The sequence below is a fragment of the Marmota flaviventris genome, chromosome 4 (assembly GCF_047511675.1).
Source record: "Marmota flaviventris isolate mMarFla1 chromosome 4, mMarFla1.hap1, whole genome shotgun sequence".
NCBI classification, from domain to species: Eukaryota; Metazoa; Chordata; class Mammalia; order Rodentia; family Sciuridae; genus Marmota; species Marmota flaviventris.
The window spans coordinates 17,082,712-17,097,079 of NC_092501.1; the positions used below are offsets into that span (position 1 = coordinate 17,082,712).

General features: G+C 38.9%; 1 protein-coding gene across 3 annotated transcripts in view; it reads right to left on the minus strand.

Annotated features, from left to right (window-relative positions):
• Vti1a (vesicle transport through interaction with t-SNAREs 1A) overlaps positions 1-14,368 on the minus strand; it is a 348,099-nt gene that overhangs the window by 136,464 nt on the left and 197,267 nt on the right. For 2 of the 3 annotated variants that reach the window (XM_071610911.1, XM_027930092.3), the window contains exons 6-7: positions 13,671-13,741; positions 12,938-12,999 (exon numbers count right to left, since the gene is read on the minus strand). In XM_071610911.1, the coding sequence (XP_071467012.1) occupies positions 12,938-12,999; positions 13,671-13,741 (133 nt within the window). Of the gene's footprint in view, positions 1-12,926; positions 13,000-13,670; positions 13,742-14,368 lie in introns of all 3 variants that reach the window. The other variant, XM_027930093.3, reaches the window with a different exon arrangement.

The window sequence follows — 14,368 nt, forward strand, 5'->3', positions numbered from 1 at the left end:
TCCAGTAAGATTGGCAGCCATTATGAAGTCAAACAACAACAAGTGCTGGCGAGGATGTGGGGAAAAGGGTACACTTGTACATTGCTGGTGGGACTGCAAACTGGTGCGGCCAATCTGGAAAGCAGTATGGAGATTCCTGGGAAAGCTGGGAATGGAACCACCATTTGACCCAGCTATTGCCCTTCTTGGACTTTTCCCTGAAGACCTTAAAAGAGCGTACTACAGGGATACTGCTACATCGATGTTCATAGCAGCACAATTCACAATTGCTAGACTGTGGAACCAACCCAGATGCCCTTCAATAGATGAATGGATTAAAAAAATGTGGCATTTATACACCATGGAGTATTACGCAGCACTAAAAAATGACAAAATCATAGAATTTGCAGGGAAATGGATGGCACTAGAGCAGATTATGCTTAGTGAAGCTAGCCAATCCCTAAAAAACAAATACCAAATGTCTTCTTTGATATAATGAGAGCAACTAAGAACAGAGCAGGGAGGAAGAGCAGGAAGAAAAGATTAACATTAAACAGATACATGAGGTGGGATGGAAAGGGAGAGAAAAGGGAAATTGCATTGTAATGGAGGGAGACCCTCATTGTTATACAAAATTACATATAAGAGGTTGTGAGGGGAATGGGAAAATAAACAAGGAGAGATATGAATTACAGTGGATGGGGTAGAGAGAGAAGATGGGAGGGGAGGGAGGGGGGATGGTAGAGGATAGGAAAGGTAGCAGAATACAACAGTTACTAATAGGGCATTATGTAAAAATGTGTATGTGTAACCGATGTGATTCTGCAATCTGTATTTGGGGTAAAATTGGGAGTTCATAACCAACTTGAATCTAATGTATGAAATATGATATGTCAAGAGCTTTATAATGTTTTGAACAACCAATAAAAAAAAATTAAAAAATAAAAAAAAAAGCAGAAATGAAAAAAAAAAAAAAAAGAAAAAAGTTTTTCATAATTGTTTACAATTAGAACTATTAGGTGATTTCAAACCTTTCTAATTTGCTTAACAAAAATTTAAACTCCATCACAAGTTTAAAAATATTCTCAATAAGTTTAATTTAAGGTGAAGGTAAAAGTGAAGCTTTGGCCTCATGCTAAGTTTGGGAGTAAATCAGGTTTCAAGTTGCTAATGTCCTGTGTTTCTTCAACTCAGCTGTACCCAAACAGCTCTACCACCACCTCCAACAGTCAAAATATTGGGAGCTATTACCTGGAAGCTGCTATGAAAAGGGTAAGGAGAGACTCCATATGTGGGTTAAGAATCAGGTAGTAATTTTCAGGCCTGGTGGCCATCTGCCATCTCACCTGCCTACCTAGGCCCCAGGAATTTCTTCCTGTAATTTCCTAGAGCATTGAGTTCTCACTTATGTAGCACAAGTTTCTATGCACTGCTGTTTCTTAACAATGTATAAACCAGGGCTGGGGATATAGCTCAGTTGGTAGAGTGCTTGCCTTGCATGCATAAGGCCTTTGGTTCAAGCCCCAGTACCACAAAACAATAACAACAACAAAATGTGTAAACTGAGGCTCCCAAATTAGATATTCAACTACCCAGGAGTGAGATTTTTGAATCTTAGATGCCTACCATATTCCCTTATATACAATAAACATTGAACATTTGCTATTGAAAATGTTAATGCTGTCACTGTTAAGATTCTGCTAAGAACTCAATTTCTATGGCTACTGCCAGGGTAATTGTCCAAAATTTCCCCTACCTAGGGCAAATGGCCTTGGGCATGACGCAACTTCCATAGGTCTCTATAACTGCTATGGTTTCAGCACATCCTTCAAAAGTTTGCGAGTTGGAAGCTCTGTTGTGATATGCTGCAGAAAGAAGACCCTCACAGATGCTGAGTCTGTGCTATGCTCTAAGACTTCTCACCTTCCAGAACCATATGCTAAATAAACTTCTATTCTCATATACCCAGTCTCAAGTATTTTATTATAGTAACAAAAAACAAATAGATAATAACATCAGGTAATCATGACACTACAATTTCACAGTGTTCTTATGAAGATTACCTTAAATGCAACAATGTGTGTTTTGTGACACCATAAGGCCCCATAAACATTTTAATTGCTATGATTGTCTTTAAGGAATTGAACCTTGCACATAGTAGGGCCTTGCATATGGTAGGCAAGCACTCTACCACTGAGCTACATCACCATCCCTTTCAAATTTTGAGACAGGGTTTTGCTATGCTGCCCAGGTTGGTCTTGAACTTGCCATCCTCCTGAGTTACTAGGATTACAGGTACATGCCACTGGGGTGGGTCTTTATTAAAAGTCTTACTTTTAATAAATGATCTGATTTCCCGAGGAAGGCATCCCTGCATTTTTAGTTTTTTATTGAACTTTGTGGACAAATTCAAATTCTTGTATGGTAACACATTTCAGATGAGCTTGGAAATAATTATTTAGCCAGAAAAATGGATACTGTTTTTATAATGTCTCATTTTTTCCAATTTTTGGGGAGTTGATTATAGATTCTTTTGAAAATGTTATGGAATTTTAATGGAAATTCAGAGACATGCAAATATACATATACACACAAATTTTCAGAAAACTCCAGTGGTTCAGACTCTGTGAAGCCACCCAGGAGAGGAAGCATTGCCTTATGGCTTGAGTCAGAGATGTGGTTTCATGAAAGCACTTGGAGACCTGACTGAGACACTTTTAACTAATTGGGGATTAAAAAGTTGTCAGGTTTTTTTCCTGATCATAAGATCATTAAGGTATTAGTAGATGGAGAACAGCATGACTTTCTCCTAGATAAACTATAACTGTAGAGGAAACTGGTGTGTTTCATAATTTCAAGCCACCTCAACCCTCTTTCTAAAAATTTTGTCAAATTTACTGCTTTGGCATTTTTCCCATTGACATTCCTAAGTTAGTTCTAAACTTCATCACATAACTTTGCAAAAGAAATCACTAGCCTTTTACAAAAGAATATCGGATTAAGACAAATGATTAGGCCTCTTTCTATGTCACTTCTGCCTTGTCAAAAAATGCTAGAGACAATTTCAAATGAAAACAACCTCAATTAGTGCTTGCAATCTAAAACACTTTAATTCTACTTTTGGATATTAAATATGCTCCTTAACAAACGGTGTTGGTAATTTTTTCCCCATAAAAGCAAAAAATTCTTTCTTAATACCTAGATGACAAAGTCTCAAGTATACACAGTTGTTTCCTATTATGGCTTCCCTGGAAAACATTTCTGGGAAAGTACAATTCCCAGCCACTTACTTTGTTTACAACAGACAAAACTGCTTGTGTGGTATAAATAGGAGTCTGTCCTTAAATGCTGCTGAAAAATAAAACACAACCATGAAAAGGAGCCATTTCCTGCCCTAAAGGTGGCTTAAAAAAATTCTTAGCTACTTTAGGAACAGCACCAAAGCATAAATAATAATTATCAATTGCCACATAATAAAAGACTAATTTTATAGAAAAACAAAAACAAAAACAAGCCACACATTCCAGAGATGCCCTCAGATTGTCGGCATTAGGTTCCTTACCCAGCAGGATGATGAAACCCCCCTTTGTCCCCTGCGTTTGTGATGTATATCTATAACTCCTTCTTTGGGCAGATAAGCCTCGCCTTGTCTCTGGAACTGCACTTTTAAAAGCAGATTCACAGTTGTTTGACTTTTGATCTGGGGAGCAGCTAGCCCCGACCACCTGCACTGTGCGGAGCTGTTACTGAGCTTGCTTTGTCCCATCTTATAACACAGCCAGCCTTTTAAAATTGATGTGTGAATACGCTAATTTACAATGTGAGCGTTCAAACAAAAAAATATGGTGGTGGTAGTGGTGGTGGCGGCGGCGGCAGTGGCAGCAGCAGCAGCAGCAGAAGGGGGAGATTTGTGAGGGGAGAAGCCCTAACCCTCAATTTATAAAGTTCAGCTATTGTTCACTGCCTCTGGCATTTAATGAAACAGATGCGAAAGGCCTCCCTCAACTTACAATGGAGCAGACAGTGGTGTGATGGTGCGGGCCTGGAATTGTAAACCGTTGTTTGGTGATGGTGTATGCTAATAAATAGCCATTTACAAGGGGGGCTGAGGGCTCCATTACTTGTTTATAAGGAAGGCCTAAGGCTCCTTGCTTCAGTTAACAGTTCAAGGCTGTGTTCAAAGGAGGCATTGATGGTGAAGGTAAAGTGCTCCCTCTGCACATTAAAGACTGGCATGTATCCTGGGGAAGAAAGGAAGATCATAAAAGAAAGGTAATTCAAGAATTAGGTCAAATTGTGGCTCACAATCAAGAAAACTATAAGATGCTTTTCTATTGTGATTAAATAATGGACAAGAATATTCTCTTATTGTGAAGCAACTTTTTTTTTTTCTTTGTGGTGCTAGGGATGGAACCCAGGGCCTTGCGTATGCTAGGCAAGTGCCACTGAGCTACACTTCTAGCTCAGCCGTATTTTATCCTTGAATGAACATGTTTACCTGTATCCAAACTGTAATAGATAATAACCTGCAGGTTTTCAACTAAATGACATGAATCTAGACAGCAACTTTAAAATTATTCTCAGTCATTCTTCTGAAGATTAGTCACTGATGAGGCTATACTTGGGTAACTTGGTCCTTTATACAGATATTAAAAATCCATCTGGAACATTCCTAAGTAACATCTGTTGTTTTCATTTGCCCAGTATCTATTCACCTCTCTGGTGAAAGCTCTCAGATTCTTCTGAGGGAATTATGCTTCACCCATTCTAAGTCTACTTGTCCAATCCCAGCACAGGGTCCCTTGTCTACAACATCAGATCATAGATGAATAAGGTTTTTATACAACCTGAACCAATCAGAATCTGTATGACTCCATGCTATAATCTTTGTAGGAACTATTGGGAAGGAAAAAAAAATGCTAAATTCAATGGGTGTCACTGAGAGGCTGGCAAAGCTTTGTTCTGACAAGAAGTCCCTGACAAAGGACAGAACCCATACACAGAGATCCGAGATGAGAGATGAGAAAAGCAAGGCCCAGCCCTGATGACATTATTTGAGCCCTCAGATTCCACTGCTTGAAGTCACTGCTATCCTTGGTCTACTTGGTTACATGAGGCAGTATTTATCTCCTTTTATGTATTGCCAGTTTGATATGGGTTTCTGTCACTTGCATTCAGAAGATTTTGAATCACAAGTGGAAAATGGACAGCATTATATGTAGAAGTAAGAGGTGAAGCAAAGTAATAGAATTAGTGAAGAGTCAAACTAGCCTTGGAGATGGGAAGTAGTCGGCCTTGATTGGGGTCTGCTGTCTGTCCAAAGGTAGTAGCAGTCAACAAGGCCAGAAGTCCACAGGCAGACATTGGAAATGGGACCAAGAGGACATACTTGTGTTAGCAGGTGATGGGAGCCATGGGAGGCTCGTAGGCAGGGAAGAAAATGCACTAGTTTTGCACTATGGAAGACAGACTGGCAAACCGTATTTAGAAAGACAAAAGGAGGAGAAGAAGCACAGAGACCAATCAGGATGCTTGTCTCTCTGACAGTCCAAGTGGGAGGGGAAAGCATCCATGCTGGAGGATGCTTTGCTCCTGGGGAACTCTGAGTGCTCTGGGGAGTTGCCGCAGAATTGCTGACTGAAGGTCCTAGACAGAGGGAGAATGGTGGGTCCCTTTCAGACACAGAGACATCAGGAAAAAATGGGAGGATTTTATTTTTATTATTATTAATTTTTTGTTACTGGGATTGAACTCAGGGGCACTCTATTGCTGTATATCTCACCTATATCCTCAGCCCTTATTATTATTTTTTAAATTTTTATTTTGAGACAGGGTTTCACTAAGTTGCTGAGGCTGCCCTTGAAATTCCAATCTTTCTGCCTCAGTCTCTCAAATTGCTGGGACTAAAGGAATGTGCCACTACACTTGGCTTAATTTCTCATTTTTTGAAACTTCCTAGGAAACTCTGGAAATGGAAAAAGAATCAACTTAAAATTCACCAACCTAAAATAACTATTAACATTTTTATTTTAGTCCTTGCTCCCAGGCCTTTTTCTTTCTCAAAGTAGTGATGATAATAACTACTGTTCTGTCATTTACTGAAATCTTATTTTGTAGCAGGCACTATCATGTGTACTTTACATGTATTGACTAACTTTTGCGAAAACTTACAAAGTAGGGACTACTATCATCTCCATTTTATAGATAAGGAAATTGAGGTACAGGGAGGTGAGATTCTTACCAAAGGTTAATGGCGAGAAAGCAGGAATGGGGCTCCAGAGCCTACCTCCTACCTATAGGGCATGTGCCTCTTGGTGCCCATAGAATGGTGGGCAAAAGAAAACTCCAATGAGGATAAAGCTCCAGGTGAAACAGAGTTAGACATAAAAATGAAATTTCCTAACCATGATACTTGCCAAACACTCGAGGTAAGGATAGTAGAGGCTTTCCAGCTCCTTGCTGGTTTGTTGGTTCCAGTTAATGCTCAAAATCAAGCCATTTCTAAAGGATTCCTCAAGAAGACCCTTCTCGGGACTCTCCTTGCACCCACAGCTGCAGCCCAGGGCCTCCAGCCCATCCTAACAGTGGGTCTCCTCGTGTTTATTCAGCACTTTCTGAACCTATCTCCTGCACCGGCCAATTGGTCCTCTGATACTGTGAGGGGTCTCAGACCAGTATAGCAGGAGAACCAGGCCCTGGGGGTCCTGAGGATACCCAGTGACAGCTCCCTACAGTGCTGCATACAGTCCTCAGGAAGGTGAACTAACACACCAAGAGGCTTGGACCATGGCTACTAGCCAAGAGGAGTCCGAGAGTATACAACAAGTCCTTGGATTCTTGAAGGCCAGAGGACAGTGTGGATTCTGGATCTCCTAGAGCAGTGAATCAGAAGGGGGCATGGGAAGGCACGAACTCTGGCACACATTGCCACTGCTGAACATTTTTTCAAGTACTTATTTTGGACCAGCTTAAGGAAAGTGTTTACTACGCAATTATTTCAGAAGAAAGGGAACTGCATAACAGCATAATAGCAGTAAAAGTTAGCAAAAACAAAAACTCCGCAGCTCATCCCCACTCCTCTCCTCACTGGTCAGCGAGAACTACTCTCACTTAAGCAACCTTTGGGAACCTCACGGAGTACGTTTGAAAGAATGTACTGAGTTTGTATTCTGACTCTGTCTTGCTGTGTGGCCAACTCCAGATGGCTTACCTAGCTTCCTTAAGCACAGTTATGCTCATCTGTAAAATGGGGATGACACTGCTTCCTTCATGGGGTTAGGAACTGGGTCATAGGTGTGTAAAGCTTCGCTTGGGGTCAGAAATGCATTGAGAGATCAGTGGAGGCAGATGGTAGTCTTTGGTGGCAGGGAGCTTTAGATACTGCATTTGACTGGTCTATGTTTCTGATTTTTATTATTATATTTTTAGGATGGGGTCTCATAATGTTGTCAAGGCTGGTCTTAAACTTGTGGGCTCTAGTGATCCTCCTGCCTCAGCCTCCCAAGCAGCTGGGATGATAGGCACATGCTGCTTTGCCTAGCCAAAATCCTATGTAGAAAAGCACAAGAATATTATTAAAGAAAAATATAAATAAGGAAGTACAGAATTGTTGTTTAATTTGGCAAAAGCATCATCCGTGTTGGCCTTGAAGAGGTCCAAGGACAAAGGCAATGAGTCAAGGCTCTAGTAATAAATTGAGTCACACAAAGAGGACCAAGATTAAAAAAAAGATTCTCTCTATAGCATTAATCTAGCTTAGCTCCTAACTCTGCTAAGTCCAAAGAATCAACTGCAATTCAACGATTTTACTCTGAAAGAACTGTGCTTGATTAAAAGCTGAAAAATGGTTTAGAGGCTGAGACCTTGCTACACTACCTTCAGGTCAGGACCCGTGCTCAACACTAGTCAGCTATGCAAGCCACGAAGGAGGAACAAGATGAAGAGAAAAGGAAAACAAGGGCTGCAGGGTAGCTCAGTGGTAGAGCGCTTGTCTGACATGCTTGGGGGCCTGGGTTCAGTCCCTGGCACCGGGGGAAAAAAGAGAAGAAAATGTGCACATATGAACACAAGGCTCTGTGAGAGAAGGGGCCTTTTCAAGGCATGAATTCTGAGAGTAAATTTTCAAGGACATTTTTTCACAAATCTTGAAAACTCTGTTGAATTTTAGCCATTGTCATAAGAACAATTAGAATATAATAAAATGTTTCCTGAGCAAAATGGGGTGTGATTGTGTAGAATGAAGTTTCAAAGAAGCTTAAGCATCTAGTCACGGCCTATTTACGAATAAGTCTGTTTATTTAAAAATATATATTTGTATGGCTTACAGATCTGCTCTGGTATTTCTGTTATACTTTCCCTCTGGAGCCACTGACAGCACATTTCACTTTTCCAGATGTTTTACCTGTCATTCTACCAAAGCAACAAGACCACATTTAAAACGTAAAATGTGATAGCAATGATAGCTGGCAATTATTCCCCAGGTTGACTCAGAAGTCACTCTAACAAAAACACACATTAAATAGTATTGTATGAACGGTGCTAGCGAGGCCAACTGCATTTACTACGGTTGGCTTTGTCTGTATCACAGGTTGGTTACAAAAGACCTCTCAGAAGCAACTTATGTTAAGAAGTTACTGCACTCATGCTGCAAGGATAAGCGCTTCATTTCTGAAGGAAACACTCTGATTTTGTGTGTTGAAATAGTTGAGGAAGAGAGAAAATTATTTTACATTGAGGTCACCATTCAGAAAAGTTTTTTTTCCAAATATATATGCATCATATGCAAAGCAGTCCATAGTGAAGTTCTAATATGCTCTCCCATTTATGTTAATGGAGCTCTCAATTTATGAATTTGTTATATACTTGAGGACTCTTTTAGATACTTCTAGAAAAAAAATACAGGATTACTGATTAATTATTAACTACTACTAGAGTTATTCAGAGGTAAAAGGAAATATAATCATAAATGATTATTTCCGTTTTTTTCTAAGAATTTTGAAAATCTCTATTTTCATTTTCATTGATTGCCAGCCCAATCTGATCTAATAAGGCTTCCTAGTCAGATACGTGGAAACACACACACACGCACATGTGAGTGAACGCAGTACATAGGTGAAGAGAAACTTGGGAGCCTCCCAGGGATCCTTGCAACACTTTATGACAACCAAATGTAATAATCAAGTTTTGTGAGACTCAATGAAAAATCCATTTCTTGGCCCCAGTTACCACACGGATGGTCATTTGTTTCAGAGCCATTTTCATTTGATCTGAATTCCACTCTATTTAAACTGTCTACAGAGTCAGGAAATAAACACTTTGTCCCTAGGTGGCTCTCCTTCTTGTGTCAAGAAGAAAGAAAAATTACTTTCTAGAAAATAAGCTATAGGCTTTATTCTGATGTCAGAATCGACCAATTTTCTCCTTTGCTTTCTTTCTTTTGGTAACATAGTGTAGTTATATAAAAAATAATTTCTTTTTGACTAAACCAGTTGCTATTCAGTAACCTAGATATGGCTCATAGTTTAGTTCCTTTTAAAACTTATTTGTTATGATGCTATAAATAATTTCCTATTTCCCTAATTTTTTCTCAAACATGTGGGTTTTAAAGCCATTCAAATCACCTTTTGTTTTGGTTGGTTTTTTTTTCCTTATGAAAACAGATGATCAGCAAGGATTAACTGAGGTTGTAGAATCCTTAATAGCTTTCATGAGATTTAGATAATTTTGTGAATTCCCACTGCACACTTTTATACACACACAAGCACGCTGAAGGCAAAGCTAAATGTGGTTTCATCTCAGGATCACTATGCCTTTTATTACAGGCATATGGGAGGAAGGAAGAAGGGAAGGAAGGAAGAAAATGGATTTTTGCCTCATTTGAAGTTAACAATAGATTTAAAAAGCACAAGTGTTAGATGATTATTTAGTGGCTGCTAGATTTTAAAAACTTAATTTTTGTTGCTTTCTTATTTTGGTCAGTGTCACAAATGATCAAGTGGTCATATACACAGACTTTGGCTCAGAGTGAACATGATTTCACTTGTCTTCATAACTGACTGACCACTACAAGTGAAATGAGCCAAAGGAGGGGCTATGAGGTACCTTTTTTGTTCATTTCACAAATTTAAAAACCTTGAAGTCTAAAAAATTTTAAAAATCCCCAAATCTTTCTTTCAAATAAAGTAATTCCTTGCTTTGGTATATTATATTTATTCTCAAACACAGAACTTAGCATATGAAAATAAATAGGCTTATGTTACTTGCAGGTAAATATTTACACTGCACAGAGAGGACACTCAATTCTTTTACACATTTGTGAAGGTGACATAAGCACATGATTCAATATTGTGCTGTTTCTTAAATCATAATCACCTGTTGACACACAATGTAGCTGGACAGTTTGGTAAGAACAAGAATTCTGGGAATGTGGCTTCTTCTTAAATAAAACCCCCACCAGTGCTGGAGTGAATGCCACATGAACAGGAGAGAGGTGACAGAGGGTATAAAATAAATAAAAGAAGTGAAATAGGGCTGGGGCTGTAGTTCAATAATAGAGCATTCACCTAGCATGTGTGAGGCACTGGGTTCAATTCTCAGCACCATATATGAATAAATAAAATAAAGGTCCATTGACAACTAAAAAATATTTTTAAAAAATGAAATAAAAGACTTTGGTATATAAGTTCTGGTTCTACTTCTCAAAAGACTATGTTTTCGGGAATAACCCAAGTAATAAAGTAAAGAAGCTGGTTAGTTTTTTTCATTTTTCCAAAGTCCTAAATAAATTGTGTCATGTGGGATAGCAACTAGAAACAAAACCAAAACTACCACTATGCAAAGACTCAGTCTGGTTACACCACTGATGAAAAGTACCTGGGAATCTTGGCAGATATCAACATTCTAGCTTGTCTACTGAAAAACACTGTCACACACACACACGCAGGTGGACTTACGAGCTTTGGCTCAGACAGAGCCAGGTGATGTCCATTGGGCATTTTATTCCTGTGAGTTCTCTACAAACATCCTGAGAGGAGATAAGTCTAGATTGACTGAGTCTGCCTACAAAGAGAAGCCCAAGTAGATTTCACCAGAGTAATTTTCTTCTGCAGGCTTCTGAGCCATCGCATTAGTGCCATGTCCCCACAGAAAGCCCAGTTGAAGGTCGCAGAAGTCGTTTGTGCTTCACCCTCTCTAAATGACTTGCAAATTTATTCAAACACAATATGAGGGGATGCTTTATTTGTTGAAATAACTGTCTGCAGTATCCTGCACTAAAGGGTGAGGTACATCAAGCAGAAACATGGACAGAAATACATTGGTTTAGAAACCCATAAATCCTTATTTGAATCTGCCAACCTGAAAGCTACAAAGAGCTTGAATAAACTATTTACCCTAAATGCTACATCTGATTAAGCCATACCATTAAATGACAGCTGAACTTTAACATTAATATGATATTATTTAAATAACCACATGATTTTTTTACACTAAAAATGATGAATGATTTCTGGACAGCTCAATTGACATAAAGCAGGAGGACTCTTTAATGAGATTTGACAAAATGGAGACATATGCAGAATATTCGTTACAGCTCACATCGCAGGGGCCCTCCCAGGAAAGCAGTGAAGGTTTTTTCCCTTTCTTTTTTTTTTATTGTCTTTAGGCACTGAAGCATTCCTTTCAATCACCAGTTCCCTTCTCTGTAGGTTTTGAGCTTTTCTCAAGTCATTTACTAACTATTCTTTTTTTTTTTTTTAATATTTATTTTTTTTAGTTGTAATTGGACACAATACTTTATTTTATTTATTTATTTTTATGTGGTGCTGAGGATCGAACCCAGGGCCTCACATGTGCTAGGCGAGTGCTCTATCGTTGAGCTACAGCCCCAGCCCCATTACTTACTATTCTTGATCAGAGAATTTGGTGGTTATGGCTCTGAGTTGGAGCAGTGTGTCCAGGGAAAGAAGGAGCAATGTGGACACTAGGCTGGCAGTGCACAGGGGACTTTGAGCTCATTTCTGATCAGGTTGAGAGATCACATCAATGTTCATGGCGGAACAAATGTACATTGAATAGTTTCTTATACAATAAATCTTCAACACAAGAGATAATTTTAGCAAATTACTGTATATGGATACATGATCAGGGAAGGCTTTGCTATTTTGAAATAGTTGTTTCTTCAGTATCAACTATAATGAAGATTTTCTTCCTTAACATTCCAATCAAGCTCTCCTAGAGATCAGTTACAATATTCGTGACTCACTTTTCCATTCACAGTTCCAAATGGGCATCGTGGTGCCAGATGATACTCTTACCTGGTAGATCTCAAGTGGAAAATCATTCCATGCTGAAAATACTTACATAGAACAGACCAACTCTGATTCATATCTCTTTTTTATACTTTCCCGAATATTTTCCGTCAATCAAAGTTTAGTCACACACAGAAAACATAAAGATTTGTTTGCTAGCACACATGAATTCAGATTATTCAGATAATATTGACATTTTATAAATCATCTTGAATTATATACATTAAATAAAAATGTTTCCCCAAATGGAGTCCTTTTAGAGAAATGAAAACGAGGCAAGAAAGAGCCAGGCTGAGTCCAAGTGAGCTCCTGCCGACGCAGGCTGCGCTCCCTCCATCAAAATAGAAAATAAACTCAGGCTGCTCCTGCCATGGGGCCTTCCTCAGGCTATGAAAGCATTCTTCATGTCTAACCCTAATTTTTCCATAGCTTGAGGTAACCCCGCTAGCTCAAGCCTTCTCTCTAATAGGAGTTACTCAGTATGTGTCCCTGTCCAAATAAGAGTTACAATCAGCGCTCTATTATTTCAAAAGTGTCTAGACACAGGGGAAGGGGGTAGAAGCTTGCAAGCCTGTAAAATGCCTGTTTGCAATTAGATAAAAACAGCAAAAGAGACAGGAGAGGAAGGTCGGTCCCTACCTTGCTCTTACCTTCGCAACATCCCCGTCAGAATCCTGGAGCTCTTCCCCAAGTTTGCATCTGTTTCCCGAAGCTAGGAGGAGAAGAGCAGCATTAAAACTCAACTCAACTACAAATGATTAGATTATTTCTAAAGTACATGGCGAGCAATCATTTTCTATCATTTTATTTCACGATATAAAAGCCAAACAATAAAAAATGTTTATATACACAGCACAAATACATTTATGACACTTATGCAAACTCTGAGAATTCTTAGATTTAGAAAGTGACATGTGAGAAGTGATGTCAGGAGCTCTAAACTGGATACTTGAACTGGATATAAAAGCAAATGTCTCAAAAGCTGACAAAGTTTAACATACATCTGGTAATTAATCTCTAATGTACAAAATGTACAAACTCCTAAAAATATAAGTGGGAATAAATGAAGCAAAGAGGGCGGAATCATCAGTATTTTTACCGAAAGAGTGACATATTCCAAAATCCACCTCAATGACCTTCTTCTCAGCCAGAGGGCTAAATAAAATCCCCCTGTGGGCATTCCAGATGGGGAGAGTCAGCTGCTTTGCCCCTATCTGGCACTCTTCCTTTTCCTCCTAGTAGATGTTATGTTCCTTTCTCCCTAGTCACTTCTATACGTATGTACTTATGTCTATGTCATGGTTCTGTCTGTGCATGTCCGAAGGACCTTCTATGTCTTCTCATTTATTAGATATGTAGAAGGATAGTGTCATTTGTACTTACTCTTTCCCGTGCTCGTTGTATCTTTTCTCTGTCATGACTGAGGTTTTCCAACATCTCCTGGCCGATTTGTTCTATTGAAAAGAAAATGAAAGTCAGGAAACACAACTTGGGGTGCATGTGAGAATAACCTTCCGTAGTACCAAACTGAAAACGGAGGTAGAATTAAAGCTGAAGCAATGTCCATTATATATCAGACACACATTTTAACTCAGGTAGAGTTGAAAAATATAAATAGTATTTGGTAAATTTACCTATCTGGAGTATGATTAGATACAAGTTATAATTCAACCTACAGGAAGGACATAACCAACACAGCAGTAATGACTTATTGGGGATGCAACTTGCACAAGGCCACTCCAACAAACTACTGGCAAAATTGAGGAGAAACCAGGTACAGTGGTCTATTATTTTGTCACCCGGGAGTTTGGCCTTTGGATTTTATGGGCAAAGGATAATGTTAATGATTCCGCTCCACCTTCCCTTCATCATGGTACTGCTTTGCCTGTGTAAGTCAATGTGTGTTTAGAACAATTTTGATTTCAATGTATTCCCCTGGCATAGGTGGTCATATGCTCACCAACTGTAGCTTGTTGGTAGTGGAACTTTTGCTAGTTTTATACTCACCTAGAGGCAAAGACTTGTTTAATGTGTTATTAGCTACAGTATATTCTTTTTTTTTTAAATATATTTTTAGTTGT